Raw genomic sequence first — 17,757 nt, 5'->3', positions numbered from 1 at the left:
GCTAGGGAACCTTAAAACCATACAAGGAGGTCATGATAGGAATATGTCTGTGTTTCTTTTTATGTAATAGCTTAAGTATTAAGAACAGTATGCCCTGGTGTGGTGCTATGGGAATGCTATTCTACAGCTGCATTAAGCTTGTATGTGAAAAGATCTTATTAAATTCTTGTATGCAATATCCTCATTAAATAAATTTTCTTATTAAATTCTTGTACGTGATAAGATTTCTTATCAGTTTAAATCTAATTAGAATTTATTCGGAGGATACTAGATATCCATTTTATAGCCAAATGAAAGAAACACAAGTTTTGAATTTTATAAGAGTTTGAGAATAAACTTTTGACTTAAGATTCCTTGGCTTACACTACTTAAAAAAAAAAAAAAATGGATTCTACCCAAGAACCCACATAGTCACCTTTTATTAGTGCATTAGGTACCACTGGCCTGAAAACTGTTTAAAACAGCCATGGTTACTGATGAGAACTGCTGGTTCTCATCAGAAACAGGCTCAAACTCCAGATCAGTCCCATTCTTCACATAAATGAACTCTTAGTGTGTAATATTAAAATATAGAGCCTAAAAGCTCTACATTTTAGTATTATATAAAAGGTTTCGGTTATTCGGTCTGATAGTATTTAATGAGGATACCAAATAATAATCAAGTGAGTACAGCCATGGCAAACCCGAGGTACCTGATGCTGGACCATGCCTTACTTCATGTAATATACATCTGTTGGCTGGTCCTCTCCCTTCTTTCTTTGCTTCTTTCTTCCTCCTTACCCCCAATGCTATTAGAGTATTCGAGGGCTAGTGATTATTCTTTCCTATCTTGCTATGTCATTTTGCCTATTGCACCCACCGAAGGGGTCATGCTAGTTCCAATAGGTGCCAGTCCCAAGCCCAGATAAATGGCGATGGTTCACGTCAGGAAGGGCATCCGGTCGTAAAACTTCACTGCCAGCTCCAGCTATGATCAGATGAGTCTAAAAGAAAGTGACAGAAGGACTAGGGCGTACCCCTTAAGTGATGCGCAGCCATATCACCCTACAGCTGCGAGAAGTGGATGAGGGCTACGGCATCAAGGGTGGGTGCGGTTAAAGAAGTGAGCCCAGCAAGTGGAGAGAATGTTGCAAGTGGGAACATTGAATGTTGGAAGCATGACTGGAAGGAGAAGAGAGGTGGCAGACATGATGAGGAAGAGGAAGTTGGACATTTTGTGTGTGCAGGAGACAAGGTGGAAAGGCGAAAGAACTAGGAGACAGGTATAAATTGTTCTACTCTGGAGCAAATAAAGAGGCAAGAAATGGTGTTGGAATTGTGGGGTGTGGCGGAATGAAGGATGACGTACTGGAAGTGGGTAGGAGGAACGACAGGATCATGCGAATGAAACTGGGTCTTGGAGAAGAACAACTGATCGTCTTATGTGTATACACCCACAAGTTGGCTGTACAGCAGAAGTGAAAGATGAATTCTGGAACATGCTAGATGAAGAAATGAGGGAACTGGAAGAAAATGAGATGGTGATTGTCGGAGGAGACTTGAACGGACACATAGGGAGACAGAATAGGGACTGTGAACAGGTGCGTGATGGTCATGGAATGGAAATGAAGAACCAGGAAGGAGAGAAGATTTTGGACTTTGCAGTAGCGTTTGATCTGGCAATTGTGAACTCCTTTTTCTGTAAGAGGGAAGAGCATTTGATAACATTCAGAAGTGGCAACAATAGTTCAGAGATTGACTACATTTTGACTAGAAGAAAACACCTTAAGGCAGTAACAAATTGTAAGGTAATCCCAACAGATCAGGTGGTGCAGCAACACCGGCTGCTATGCACAGACTTTATCTTTGACTTAAAATAAAGTCAAAGATAAGAACCTTCGGAAGCCATGGGAGGAAGAAAATTAAGTGGTTTCGCTTAAAAGGAGAGGGTGTAAGGAACCGTTTTAGGGAGAAGGTATTAGAGAGGATTTCGGATGGACTAGAAAGTGTACAAGACTGGTGGAGACATAATTCAAATGTAATTCTAAGCTGTGCAATTGAGACGCTTGGTGAAACATCCAGAAAGAGGGTTGGTGGTGGAATGATAATGTACAAGAAGCAGTGATGGCTAAGAGGAAGGCAAAGCAGAAGTGGGACAGATCCAGAGTAGTAGAGGAAAGAGAGAAAAAGCAAGAAGCCAAAAGAGTTGTTGCACAGGCGAAGGTCATGGCGTATCAAGACCTTTGTGATCAATTAGGAACAAAGAAAGGACAGAGAAAGCTTTATTGATTGGCAATATGTAGAAATAAGGCATCAAAGGACATCGTACATGTGAGGCAGATAAAAGACTCTGGAGGAAGAGTATTAAGGAAGGACATGGATATAAGAAACAGATGGAGAATATACTTTGCAGGGCTTTTGAATGAAGAAAATACAAGGACTCACAGAGAAGATGAACCTAATGAGGGGGGATGGTGCAGAACATTAGTAGAGTGGAAGTGAAGGAAGCCATAAAGAGGATGAAGAATGGAAAATCGGTAGGCCCTGACAGGATCCCAGTGGAGGCATGGAAGGCACTAGGGGAAGTGGGAATTGATCTGTTGTGGGACCTGTTCATAAAAGTTTGTCAACAGGAAAATATACCTGAGGAATAGACGGAAAGTACTCTTGTCCCCATCTACAAGAGTAAAGGAGATGCCCAAGACTAAGAATTACAGAGGAATAAAGTTGATGTCCCACACAATGAAGGTCCTAGAAAGGGTTCTTGATGGAAGACTGAGGAAGGAGGTGGAGATTGCAAAGGAGCAATTTGGCTTCATGCCTGGTCGATCAACGACAGATGCTATCTTTGGGTTAGGACAGATGAATGGAAAAGTTTCGAGAGAAGCAACTGGAACTACACCTGGTTTTTATTGATCTGGAGAAAGCGTATGATAGAGTGCCAAGGCAAGAAGTCTGGAGGTGTTTGAGGAAGAAGGTACCGGAGAAATATGTCAGGTTGGTGCAGGAGATGTATAGAAATGTGAAGACAAGAGTTCGAACCTGCCTGGGAAAGACAAAGTTTTCCAGTGACAGTTGGAGGTGTTTGAGGAAGAAGAAGGTACCGGAGAAATATGTCAGGTTGGTGCAGGAGATGTATAGAAATGTGAAGACAAGAGTTCGAACCTGCAAGGGAAAGACAAAGTTTTCCAGTGACAGTTGGCTTGCATCAAGGGTCAGCATTAAGTCCGTTCCTGTTTAATATTGTGACGGAGGAGGTGAGAGAAGATGCACCTTGGACTATGTTGTATGCAGATGACATCGTGCTGTGTGCAGAATTGAGAGAAGTGGCAGCTAAACTGGAAAGTTGGAGGAAAGTACTGAAAGAGAGAGGTATGAGACTGAGCAGAAGTAAGACAGAGTTTATGTGTTGCAATGTGGATGGCAACCAGGAGACAGATCTAGAGCAGGAAGGTCAGTGACTTTAGATACTTAGGTTCAACAATGAAAGAGGATGGCGAGGCTGAGAAGGAAGTGGGGTGCAAGATGGAAGAACTGGAGAGAGATGGCTGGAGTGCTATGTGATGAGAGGATGCCGATCAATCTAAAAGGCAGAATCTACAGGACAATAGTGAGACCAGGCATGATGTATGCTATCGAAACTGTGGCGCTGAGGAAAAATAACATCATCAGGATGGAGGTAGCGGAGATGAGAATGCTTAGGTGGATGTGCGGTGTGACCAGAAAGGATCGTCTGAGAAATGACTAGGTAAGGGGAACGGTGAAAGTTACGAAATTAGGAGCGAAGATACAGTTGGCGAGATTGTGATGAGGAGGGAGGAAGAGTATGTGGGAAGAAAGGTCATGCAGATGGATGTGCAGGGGAGGAGGAAATGCAGACAGCCAAAGAAGAGATGGAGGGAGATGGTGGAGCAGGACTTGAGAATGAAGAACTTGGATGTGGCTACATCCCAAGACAGGAGGTTGTGGAGGAAACTCACCACAAATAGTGACCCTACTAAAGTGTGAAAAAGCTGCAGAAGAAGATCCTCATCCAAATAATGTATAATAAATACATTACCAGAAAGCCAGTACAAACAGAACACCAGAAAATGGATATAGTAACCTCTTACGTTTATCTAGGACAAAAGATCAAGTAGAGGTGACTTGTAAAGAAGAAATTATACGTAGAATTCAACTTGGCTGGACAACCTTTTGAAAACACTGCGAAGCACTCAAGGGAAATATTCCAATCTGCCTTAAAAGAAAACTATGTGATAGCTATATACTTCTGGTCATGACATGTGAAATTGAAACATGGGCTTTGACTAATAAGTTTAGGATTACCTACAGAAAAATGGAAAGATCATTACTCAGCATTACCATTCTACTGTAGATAGTAAGTGCAATACTTGGATCAGAGACATTAAAACAGCCATTAAAAAATTCAAACGGATGGGCAGGTCATATTGCAAGTAACATTTAAGAAAGAACAAAGTTGATATCAGAATATCAAGTTGATATCCTAGAGATGGAAAGAGCTACAGAAAGACCAAAGAAAGAAATGGAGGGAGGATGAGATTAAAGAGATAGCAGGAACTCTGTGTCATAGAAAAGCACAAGATAGGAATGAATAGAGAACTTTGGGGTGAGGCCTTCTTCTAGCAGTGGGCAGAAAATGGATGATGATGATTAAACACCCTAGCATAGTCCATAACTTTGCAGTAGTGAAGGCCACGGCAACTCCTGTTAAAGTTTAGCTATAAAATGATAAATCTTCGTTAAATGTTGATAAATTAAATATCAACAATTTTGCCAGTTGAAGCCAAGAATCTATATTTTAATATCAAGAAATCAGAATTTTGTAACAGAAGTTGTATGCTTTTTTTTTTTTTTTTTAACTTTATACACATTATTATTAGTGAAAAATATGAACATCAGTGTTTCTGTATTTAAAAATAGAAGAAAAAAATATATGTACATTTTAATCATATAAACAGTATGGTTCATACAAGACTGGAAGTTTGATATTCTTTTCCTGGAAGTATTATACTTTCTTTCATTTTACAAAATTGACTTGTATTATTCACAGCATAGTCATCAGAACTAGAACAGAATTTGCCTTTTTTTGTTAAATAACTATAAACAGGACTGAAATATTTTGCATAACCATTTCCATTTTCTTTGCAAATACTGGCATCAGTAGAAAGAAATCCTGCAGGTGAGGATGAATAAGCTGTTGCTTCAGTGGATTGTTTACAGCACTGAACACTACTAGAATCACTGTTTCCAGGTGACAGTTTCGTATTATAACCAGAATCGGTAGGAGAAGGAGCAGCATTGTTGCACACAATGTCTACTGCTGGCAGAGTAGTTCCAGAGTGCCTGTCTTTCAAATTCCATTCATTAATTAAATCATTTTCACTTCTGCTATCTCTTTTTAATGAGAGTGTTGAAACCTGAACATTAAGCACTTTCGTGATGTCTTTCTGACAATCCTTTTCTTCCAAATGTTCTTCTCCTGAAGGAATACAGTACTTGGGTTTTGCACCCAGTTTTTCAAAGTTAGTGTATTTTTTTAGTTTTCTGTCTTGAGCATTGATTGATGTAATGGTTGAACCATCACACAGGTTTTCTTCTATATGGCCCGAATTCTCGTAATCTGGCTCTGATAATACTTCTGCTGATTTAGATCTGAGAACATTCACAAGATTCATTCTGTTTCTTGGTTTTCGAAGAACCAGTGACAAGTGATTTGCATATGTTCCAGTGCCTGTGGAAATTGGAATATGAGATGTATGTTTTGTTTGGCTTCTCTTAGCTTCCAAGTCAGTTAACTTGGCTTTGACCCATGCTACCAATTCTGATTTCATGTTAGTTGTGCATGTTGCATGCTGCTTTTCTAATTCTCTTCTGTCCTTCTGCACACTTCTTTCAAACCTTTCTAAGCATTCACTCTTTTCCTCTGCTAATTTTTCTTTCATATTGTTGTTTATGGATACTAAATGATTTCTAGTTTTATATTCCAAATTGGAGATTTTAGCATTCAAATCCTGTCGAGCATGATCAATGTGATCAATTAGTTCCTGTTTATCTGCTTCTAGTTTTTTTTCTACGTGCTGAAAGAATGGAGCACAGTAACATGCATAGCCAACACCAACAGGACCCTGAAAGGGGGAAGAAAAAAAAAACAGAATTAGTGTGCACATAGGGATGGGATGTTTACACTACATTAAATATAATAAACAACAACAAAAAAGTTCAAATATAAAATGCAACTATTGCTAAAGTAGAAAATTATTTGTAAGTTTCTTTATTTCCAATGAGAATAGTTATGTATTCTGTTCTATAGAAGTCCATAAAAAAGTAATGTGACATGCTATTGTCACATTACTCCTTATAATCGATATTTATTTTATTTTCATATATTTTTTGGGCTCCACAGGGCAGAATGATGAATGGATATGAACTGTTTGTGAGCAAAGCTATTTTTAATGGAAAAATGTATAAAATGAGTTTTATATTTCATTTATTTGACTTACTAATTTCTAGAATTCTGAATCTTTAGGTATTATAAATATAGTAGGGTTATAATTGCTAGTGTAAAGTTCTTTTCAGTGTCTTTTATTTATTTAGAGTATGATGACACAATGACCATATAGGCAGGTACTTCACTATCTTATGAAACTAATAAAATAGTATTGATTGTAACATAAATTGTTTGTGTTCTCTGGCCAGTTCACCAGTGCACAGGGTAAAACACCTGAATTTCCAGAAGAAAAAAAATCCTGTTTACCCTTGTATGAGTTTGGCTAACTCACCTTCATTTCATAAAATGCCCACAAAGATTCTTCTTCTGTGCTACAGAGCACTTCTACTTTTAGTAACAACAAATAATTCAAAATGGAACTTGTATGGTGCAAATAGTTCTGATTTGAAGATTAAATTTTGTGCTGAATTTTCCTCATCCACCATAAAAAATGTATGTGTGGATATCCAAATATTCAAAAGAGGAGTATGATGATCAGGATATGTGTAAAGTGCATACCAGCAACTATGCCTCCTGTGATTTTGGGGGGAAAAGATAGAAGAATACTAAACAACTTGGACACTAAAAGTGCTTCTGGTTCTGATGGCATCTCTCCAATTCTACTCAAGAGTTCTTTTCAGTGTGCTCCATATCTAACACCTTTCCTTCACTCAGCTAGCATATATCCAACCTATTACCAAAAACAAACAAAAAAAAAAAAAAAAAAAAAAAAAAAAAAAAAAAAAAAAAACTGTATTTTACCATTCAGTCATCATCACCTCAGTACTCTCTAAAATAATGGATTGTCAACTTCTCTCCTTACGTAGGGGTTCACCAGTATAGATTCTGCCAATCAGGATTTATGATCACATTTGGAATTGAGGCCTGCTAAATGAATTACCCTCCTTTGGTCTACTTGCCACTCTTTGTTATTCGATAGCCAGCTTTCTTTGTGGTCATGCACTTTATATGATTTGGTGGATGGCACCCTCTCTTTGAGCTTTGCATCTAACTAATTGGTATCAAATGATAGTAAGAAGGTGGATACAAGACAGAATGGATGAGCAAAAGGAACAGAGAAATAAGGATAGTGATAATGGAGCGAGAGGTGAGGCATGGATTGGCAGTAACTAGACTGAACAGATGCTGGAAGTTGGTTTTTAATTGTGGGGGGGAGTTATAGTGATGGTAAGGTGGACAGCACCACAGAATAATGAAGCCATTTTTTGCTTATGGATAAACATAGCCAGTTTGTACTGGTTATAATGTTTATAAACAAATGCACAGAATATCTGCAGTAAGGTGATGAGTTTGCAGCAGGGATCATTTGGCATGTACAAAATTTGATTAACTGAGGATATACAGGAGTGAATAGAAATGAAAAGACAGAGAATCTTCCCTAAGGATAGGAAAGAAAAAAGAGGAGGTGGGGGACAGGTGCTGTTGATGCCAGTAGAGGAATTTGCACTCACTCAAGGAGAATGTAAAAGATGGCAATACATGTTTTGGTCTATTTGGTATGAGGAATAACTAGAATAGATTGTCTAGTAGGATGCTGTTGTAGGTCATACTGGGGCATTTAAATTTTGGGAATATGGACTGGAAAGAGGAAAAACATATGGAAAGAAAATGTGACTTCCTCAGGTAGCATGTGATGAATTCAATACAAGATTTTACAATGTTGAATTTGATGATAACCTGAAGGGGTATATGATTTGTGAATGCGATATTAATACCACTACTAGTTGGCAGGAGTGATAATGAGGTACTGACTGGGGAGGTAGCCAACTAGTGAAAACTTAGAGATATATGAAACTATAAGATAGTCTCAGATTAGTACCATGAGAAGTAAAGAGACCGATATAGGATGGAAACTGGCTAAAACATATCTGAAACAAAGTCACGCTGGATATATAATAGAACTAAAATTAGACAAGTTCTTTGAAAACAAGTCATCACAGAAGAGGCATAAGTTGTTGGGCAAAGCAATATTCACCAAGAGCATAAAATGAAGCTAGAAGAAAAGTGCAGTATTAAAGGAAATTAGCCAGTGCCACAGGAAATCTAAGAGTTCCACTATATAGGAAAGCAAGAGGAAAATCAATCACTGCAGAGGATGTAACCGAATTAATATGAGCATTTTAAGTATATGTGATATGGATGTTATGTTGTACCATCATTTTATATGGAATAAGAGAAAAATTAGTCAAAACGCTAAATAAGCTGTATACAACACAGTGTTCAAGCCAGTTTTAACTTATGGATCGGAGAGCTGGGTTAGAAGTAAAACACTTGACCAAAGAGTAGAGACCGCAGATATAAGAGTCCTGAGAAAGATTAGGGGCATGAACAGATGGCATCAATAGCAATGTCATATTAAAAATGAGAACATTACAAAAGAACTTGACATTGTTAGCATCCACGAATGTGTCAGCAGAGCTAATCTCAAGTGGTATGGTCACTTGAGATTAAAGGGAGAGGAAAGATTAGCAAAACAAATGTTCTCTGCCAGGTTAGCAGAAAAAGACCCAGAGGAAGATGAGGATATAGGTGTATTGATATGATAAAAAGTGCTTTAGAAGATGGAAATATAAGATCTGATTATGTTGGAGTCTTGACAGGTAACAGATTGATTCGGAGGAAAATTGGGGATAGGAAGTTAGTAAAGGTGTAAATGTAAATTTTTCATGTAGTACTATCATATTCTGTACACCCCTTGAGGGTACATATCAGGAATTTGATGATGGTGATGTGATATGGATGATCATATTATGCGAAATACAGGAGAGAAGGATAGCAGAAATCCTAGAAGAGAATCAACCACAGTAGATGTGGCACTGAGTAGAATATCAAGTTAATGATGATGTGGGATTGGATGATATGTTGATGCTGGTATGAGGCTGTCTTGGATGCCAACTTATTGCAGAGTTCCTGTAAGAATGGTAATTTTTTTTATTTAATTTTGATTTGGTATATTATCATATTTTTTTAGTGGATTTAGTAATGTATTTGTAGAATAGTGTTGGTTTAAGATGGTCTTAAAACTGGTAAAAATTGATACAATAAAGCAGAGTCAAAACTTCAAGTGCCAGTGAAGAGAACCATTATCCTGCTCAGCAGACGTGTTGCGATATCGATGTTACAATGCAAGCAGGGATAACTTGACATTTGAAATATCCCAATTAAAACAAATTATTAGACAATCGACAGAGAGAATTAGAAAAGTGGCAATTTCGATCGTGACATCTGGGTTTGCTGACAGTCACTACTTCACGCTTCCTGGGGAAAAGAACAAAAATTAAGGATGCGACAAATGTAACAGAAATGTTTCTTTCATGTTGGAGCTAATGATTTAAGTAGTGATGGGTATAACATGAGAGAAGATATGAAAGTACAGCTGGAAAAAACAAAGAAAAGTGAGAGTGAAAATTGTTGGTTGGTTACTGAGATACATTACGACAGTACATTGTTAAGGAGGTCTATCAATGTGCAGACAGTGTAGGACAAATGGATATGTTGAGCAAGCTCAATGGCAGAAAAGATTTGTATAAAAGGGATGGGCTGTATTTCAATGGATTTTGTATTGGAAGCTTGAAGAAATTACTTTCTGGGGTAAGCCCTAATGGAGAGAACGTATCCTGGCTTTTTTTTTTTCCCTAAGTTCAGCTAGGGTATGAATGTCATTGAGCATAATTATGTATCTGGCAAAAGAATGGAAATATTGCTTTGGATTGACTTTTTTTTTTGACTGTTTTTGGAGATGGAAAAGAGAAAGTGGTCCAAGCAGACTGTAGATATATATTAAAAAAAAAAAAGCCAGGTGGTAACTCATGTCTATACTCAAATGTTAGGAGATCAGGAAGCTTGATGTCAGATGTTGTAATTGAGATCGAGTGTAAAGGACACAGTATCTTTAGGAAGGACAGAAGAGGAGGAGGATTTGAGTCCAGTTAGGATAGAAATGCATGAAAGTAATAATGTTCCATATAACGGTGAGAGTGAAGCTACCTGCTGTAAAGTGGATGCTAACAAGATGAAATACGAGGGCTGTTCAATAAGTAATAAGACTAATTTTACTGTCGCAAAACCACTCATCACAATATTAATTTCTTTGGAATAAAGAAATGTTGCTGTCTGTATTAACAAAAGAGGTTGGCTGATGTGCCAGAGTGTCACGTGACTAAACGCAAGCTTGTTTCGGCATGCCCACGAACCTCGACCAGTCGTCAAAATGGAAGCGTCCTTGGAACAGCGTTATATGATTAAATTTTGTGTGCATTTGCAAAAATTGGCATCGGTTTGCAAAAATATGATATGCGAAGCTTTCCACAATGAAGCAATGTTGAGGGCAAGTGTTTTTCGCTGGCATAAAACTTTTAAGGAAGGAAGGCAAAATGTGGAAGATCTTGAACATGAGAGAAGACCTTCAATGACCTTCTTCATCACAGAGACAATGATCAACAATCCAGTGATTATCATCAAGGAGGATTGCAGAATTACAGTGCGCCAGCTGCATATTGTCCTGAATATTTCTGTGGGATGTGTTCACTCATTTGGGACTGAAATGTGTTTGCGCCCGATGGATTCCCAAACTCTTGACACCAGAGCAAATGCAGCATCGAGTGGATGTGTGCACAGAATGGAAAGAAAGACTGCAACAAGAAGGCAACAACTTTAAGCTTGCCCGATGCGATTTTTGCAAACGCACACAAAATTTAATCACTCGTAGGCACGCCGAAACAAGCTTGCGTTTAGTCACGTGACACTCTGACACATCAGCCCCATATACGCCATCTATCAACCTCTTTTGTTAATACAGACAGCAACATTTATTTATTCCAAAGAAATTAATATTGCGATGAGTAGTTTCGCGACAGTAAAATTAGTCTTATTACTTAATGAACAGCCTACGTATATGGTGGGGTGCAGCCACAGACCAAATTACCCTGATGGCTAACTTAAATTATCACAATATTGACTGGGCAGCAGAGGAAACATACGAATGAAGGAGTTTATTGGGCTGTTGAAAGACAACCTTCTCAAGCAACACATGAAAGTAAGGAAATTGAGGTCAAAGAGTTTATGATTTGATTGCCTCGTTGGCCGAATGGTTAGCATATCCGCTTTCCAGCCAAAAGACTGTCGGTTCAAATCCCGTTGTGGGCATAGATGTTTGTGACTGTCAGCAGTAGGTGGCGTTGGTATAGATGAAGGTGTAGGCAAGAGTTGTAGAGTAGGTGCCCTCCCTCAATGAGTCATTGGACTCCCTGGAGGTGTTAAGTAATAATAATTAGAAGGGATATCATTTAAGGAGATTTTAACTGTTTTGCCACCATTCAAATCTGTCAAAATTTGTAGTTCATGTAACCTGTCCTAATGGGAACATCCATATAGTTTGCTACTTTCATCAGCGTCAGGAGAATACTACCTTTAGTTCCCAGGGTATTCAGCTACTATGGAAAAGATATCAGCAATGCATGAGAAGCTTTGAAAAGTGCATAAATAAGGCAGTATCAATGTATCCCTAGAATTCGAAGAACAAATAGGGTGGGAGTGAAATGGATGTAGAAAGAATATCAAGAGAATAAGAGTGATGAGTTATGAAATACATGAAGTGCCGTCCAGAAAATTGGCCAGGTATGGAAAGCTAAATTGGAGCATGAGGAAAAATTAGGTGTGCAAGTTAAATGCAACCCAAAAGAATTTTATTATCATGCTGCAAAGAAAAGAAGAAATGAATGTGGAATAATAACTTTAGTACCCTTGTGTCAGAAGCAGATGAATGCCCACTTTGCTAAGATCTATCAACTAAGTGTACATAACATGGTACACAGTGCTACCCCACTACATTGGATGTGCATATAGAGAGGAATGAGATTCAAGAGCTGTTGCATAATTTGAATAAGAATTTGGCAATAGGGACAGGTGGGATATCAATGCATATACTAAAGGAATGTTCAAGATAAATTGACTAGGCCCTTAATGTTTTGTATAACTTATCTAGCTGAGGAAAGATATTACGGTAATGGAAAAAAGACTAATTCTTTTGTACAAAGGTGGTGCAAAACCAGTGTGTTTAACCACTAGCCTATCCGTGTCTCTGGAGTGGTGGTGAAGATTCTAAAGTTAGTAAGAACTTGTATATGGAGACAAGTTGACAGACAATCTATACTTTTCAGTGAACAGTATGAGTTTACTAAAGGGAGGTCATGTTTTAGCAGTTTGCTCATATATTTTATAATGTTTCAGTTCATTTGGATAAAGGGAAACTTTATGGCAATGTTCAACTTTGCTAAGGCATTTTATAGAATACCACTTGAAAGATTGTTGCACAAACTGGAAAATATGGAATTTGAACACTGACTTGTACAGTACTCCAGGGATTAAGCCTTGGACCACTGTTGTTTAATTGTCAGATGGCATATGGTTGTAAAGCTCCAAAAGCTAAGTTGTTCAGTTTAAAAAAAAAAAAAAAAAACAGTAAAAAACTGTGTTAGAATTAGATTGTATTGTGGTGTTAATTAGATTTCAGTTAAAAGTTGTATTTTCAATATGGTTCAAGTCTTTCTACATGGTAAGTTGTGTAGCATAGCACATGGCACCGATGCAAAGCAGAACAATGGCATCCAAAGCATCACTGTTTAAAGAATTCAACCAAAGGGACTTCATACAGTGCAATGTCTGCAAGATGTACACATTATCAAAGGCAAATGGAATTTGGTGAGAAAGTGTTGAAAATGCTATGAAAGCGAGGATCAAAAATGCAGGTCAGGTCACAAGATTGAAGCAGTGGATGGAACAGAGAAAACGCATGAAAATGTCTATGACAGTGTAACAGGTGATGTCACATGACAGAGAGAGCAAAAGTGTTGATCAAAAGAATAGTAGTAAGATGGATGCAAAGAATGAAGAGTTGGCTGTAATGAGGGACACAACTCGGTTACATGGAGTGATGCACAGGATGAAGTGGGAACTACAACGAATACAGATATCAGAAAGAAAGAAATGAATGCTTGAATAAGAGAGAAGAAAAAATCAAGGAGCTAGTCTTGTATGGCAATTCTATCATACGAGGTATGCTTAGCAATAGATTGACAAAATCGTGCTTCAGGGTGCAAAATTGAATGATGTTAATGAGGCTATTAGAGCACAAGAGGTATAGTGAAAGAGTTAGTCATTTCAGCTGGAATAAATGATTTGAAAGGAGAAAAGTACAGCATGAAGGAGGACATGAAAGAATTACTCGAAGTAGCAAAAGAAAGGAGTGAAAAAGTTAAGATACTGAGTCTGTTGCTGCAGCGTGACAGAGCAGAGCTATAATAGTGAATTACTCAATGTGAAGTGGTAATGTGAAGTTTTTGAATGTGTGGAGTGAGTTCGACAGGTGGAAGGACTTTATACAAGGATGGTTTGCATCTGAATGGCTTTGGTGTTCAGAGTCTGGAAAAAGTGTTCCTGAATGAAGCAAAAGTGGCAGTACAAAATAAGGGGAACTAGAGCTTTTAGGGGGCAGCTGTTGAGAGGGTGCAAAATGAATGATGTTAATGAAGCTATTAGAGCACAAGAGGGTATAGTGAAAGAGTTAGTCATTTCAGCTGGAATAAATGATTTGAAAGGAGAAAAGTATGGCATGAAGGAGGACATGAAAGAATTACTCGAAGTAACAAAAGAAAGGAGTGAAACAGTTAAGATACTGAGTCTGCTGCTGCAGCATGACAGAGCAGAGCTGAGATGGAGGGCCATAATAGCGAATTACTCAATGTGTAGGTAATGTGAAGTTTTTGAATGTGTGGAAGGACTTTATACAAGAAGGATGGTTTGCATCTGGAAAAAGTGTTCTTGAATGAAGCGAAAGTGGCAGTACAAAATCAGGGAAACTAGAGCTTTTAGGGGGCAGCTGTTGAGTGGATATCAGTGAAGCAGTTGAGTGTAAGAATGTGCATACAATGACTAAGTTAGCACCATGTACCACTGGTAACAAACCGGAATGGGATAGTTACTATAAAGTGTCAGGATAGTGGTGTGTCTAAGGGGCTTTTGCACTTTATGTACACTAATGCTAGGAGCATTTGAAAAAGGGGGGGAGGAGTTTTGGGTGTTGGATAGTTCATCCTGGGTAAAGGTTATTGACATTACTAAGACATGGCTGACAGAATGTGAAGGGTATAGTGTGTACAGTGAGAATCGAGAGAAAAGATTAGGGGGAGGAGTGTTACTGATTATAGCCAATGAATTGCAACCAAAGAGAGTAGAAGTTCAACTGCAGGGCAGTGAAAATAGCACATTTGAGGCTATCTGGTGTGAGATAGATTCTAGCAGAACAAAATACACAGTTGGATGCTTCTGTAGGCCAGGGGATGGGGATAGTATGCATCAGCAAATAAGCTCATTGAGTGGAGGACTGGTAATTAATATGGAGGATTTCAACTATGGGATCACATATTGGAAGGAGGAGAAGACACATGGGGGGAAAGAAATGGAATATACCGAGGATTTAAGAGTGATCATATGGTCTCGACTTGGGAGGTGGCTAAATGTATGGAATTTTCATTTAAGAGGGGGAGTAAATGTGGAATTACAGGGCAGGAGATTGCTTGGATCAGTGGTAAAGGAGTGTCTGAGGTAAGTAATGGCAGACTGCATACCTAGAGTAAGGAGAGTAAATCTAGTGGAAGTTAAATGGATGCATATCATTAAGCTGGAGCTCCAAAAAAAAAAAAAAAAAAAATTGTGGAGGACATCGAGGTGACCAGGCACAAAACACAGGCCAGAAGGGTATCCAGTGTGGTAAGAAAAGCAGAAACAGAGCGTGAAAGAAAAGTAGTGCAGGCCAAAGATAATCCCAAACAGTTCTTTCAATATGTTGCAAGTACAAGGAAGAATGATTTTAATGAATGTCGATGGTAGGGAGATAATTGAATCAGTTGAAACAGTATAATTACTAAGTGAACACTTTGCAAGAATATATCATCCAGGTGGAGATATTGCAGTAATGAGAGAGGCAAAGATTTATATGGGAATTGAGATAAATGAAATGGAAGTGTGTAGCATATTACAGAAACTTAATATGAATATAGCTATGGGATTAGATGGTATACCAACTCAAATTTTACATGAAGGTGCTAGGGAATTATCAGTGCCTTTGACCCACATTGTTTAATTTAAGTCTCTGCTCTGGGTTAGTCCCAAGGGGTGGAAAGAGAGGAAAATAGTTCCATTTCATAAAGGAGGCTAAAAGACTGATGTAGCAAATTACCTACTGATCAGAATATCAGGAGTTGTTGTCAAGGTACTGGAGAAGTTGATAAAGCGCAAAATACAGGAATGGATAGATGGAAGTTACTATATGGGGAAAACATGATTTTGTGAAGGGTTGGTCATGCCTCAGTAACTTGCTCATGATTTATAATACAATGACAGCTGAGTTATATAAAGTTAATGGGTTTACAATGATACTGCTGGACTTTACAAAAGCCTTTAACAGAATACAACATGAAATTCTAATCAAACTGCAACACATGAGGGTGGATATAGGGATGGTGAGGTGGATAAGAAGTTGGTTAAAGGAAAGATATCAGAGAGTAGTTTTCTTGGGAGTAGAGTCCAGTAGAGTAGGTGAAAAGATTACCAGTTTTATACCACAGTGATGGAACTGTACTCCAGGAAATTGAAATAGCCAAAGATTTGGGAGAGTTAGAGGACACATAGCAAAAGTGGCTAAACAGATTACTTGTTACTGAAGAATACTTTGACAAGCAGGTTATTATTCGTGTTGATGATAGAGCCTTGATAAGACCCCCACATCTTGACTACTACATACAGGTATGGTCACCGGTTTCTTGGCAATGAGGAAGAAGATCCAGAGACCAAGATGGTACAGGTCTATGGAATGAAACTTACATGAACAGGTTGAAGATCTGTCAGTTACAAAAACTGGTTGACAGACAGAAAAGGGTGATGATATGATTGAGACATAGAAATTACTGAAGGATTTTTACAAGATTAATAAAGAGAAAATTTTTCGAAACAGGTCTGGAGAACAAAGGAGAGACAGAACAAGTGATGCCATATGGCATGGCGGCAATTGAAAAACATTTAGGTTAGAATAAATATAATGAAATATTTTGGGAAACAAATACTTTCCTCAACTTGCCAAGTTTCCATATTCACTATTAATGGTCACATTCTGCATATTCCATTACTAAATAAGATATAAGTTAATTACTGTAATCCACTAACTATCTATTTTAATCTGCCATGTTGCAATTACCATATTTTTTGGATGATAAGATGCACCCTTAGCAAGGGTTTTAAAACTATATTTTGTGCTGAATAAGTGTTGTAGGTTGCCAGAGTCTGTTGTGGATGCTATGACTGTGAATAAGTTCCAAGTAAAGTATAATAGACACTGCACAAATATTGGATAATGCATGGCATGATGTTTCGGGCCTCCTTCGATGATTCTAAAGCATCCACAGAGTAGCCCATAATAATATTAATACATTAAATGATTTGGAAATAGGCTATTAGATCTTAGTTGTTTGCTGATGTGGCAAAAGATAGGCAGGGCAATCAGAGATGTTACTGATTATACATCATTTACAGATGTGATTTAAATAGGCTGGAAATGGAGCAAGCGATAATGGCTGTCAGTTCAATGTTGGTAAATGCACTTTGGCATGATGTTTCCAGTGGTGTATGAGGGTTGTTCAATAAGTCCGTGCAAAAAGAAGAAACAATTGTTTTTGGAAAACATTTTTTATTTTTCAACATAGTCTCATTTGAGGTCTATACGCTTAGTCCAACGATGCTCGAGTTTTTTGATCTCGTCCATATAGTATTATTTGTCCAACTCTTCAAAATAGGCAGTTGTTTCGGTAATCACCTCATCGTTTGATAAAAATCAAAACAAGAGAGTGCAGATGAAAACATTGAGAGATTTTACAGGGATCTACAACTAGAAATTGATGAGGTGCCTAAGCAGGATATATTCATCATTGGAGGAGACTGGAATGCAAGATTGACAAAAATAACACAGGATGGGAAAATTTGGATACGGAGAAAGAAATGAACGAAAATTCCAGAAGAAATGCTTCTGGAATTTGCCACAGATAACTTGATGATTTGCAATACCAAATTCCAATAAAAAGATTGTCGTAAATGGACATGGCACTCCTTTGACAGCAAACACAGGAATATGATCGACCTGAAATGTTGAACCTCAGTTCAACAGTGCAAATCATTCCAAGGAGCTGATATTGATTCGGACT

The 17,757-nt window shown here is 38.1% G+C and overlaps 2 protein-coding genes across 2 annotated transcripts in view; one reads left to right on the top strand and one right to left on the bottom strand.

Annotated features, from left to right (window-relative positions):
• The window catches only part of LOC150104349 (acetyl-CoA acetyltransferase, mitochondrial-like), a 504,637-nt gene that overhangs the window by 451,669 nt on the left and 35,211 nt on the right, over positions 1-17,757 (top strand). The gene's annotated exons all lie outside the window — the stretch shown is intronic.
• LOC150104348 (uncharacterized) overlaps positions 4,929-17,757 on the bottom strand; it is a 63,816-nt gene continuing 50,987 nt past the window's right edge. Inside the window, exon 4 of the mRNA XM_090396306.1 lies at positions 4,929-6,125. Coding sequence (XP_090252432.1) covers positions 4,965-6,125 — 1,161 coding nt within the window. The 3' untranslated portion in view covers positions 4,929-4,964. The remainder of the gene's footprint in view (positions 6,126-17,757) is intronic.

The sequence above is a fragment of the Typopeltis vanoorti genome, chromosome 8 (genome assembly GCF_054136105.1).
Source record: "Typopeltis vanoorti isolate ZY-2024b chromosome 8, IOZ_Tvanoo_1.0, whole genome shotgun sequence".
Taxonomy (NCBI): Eukaryota; Metazoa; Arthropoda; class Arachnida; order Uropygi; family Thelyphonidae; genus Typopeltis; species Typopeltis vanoorti.
This window is presented reverse-complemented; position numbering and strand designations above follow the sequence as displayed.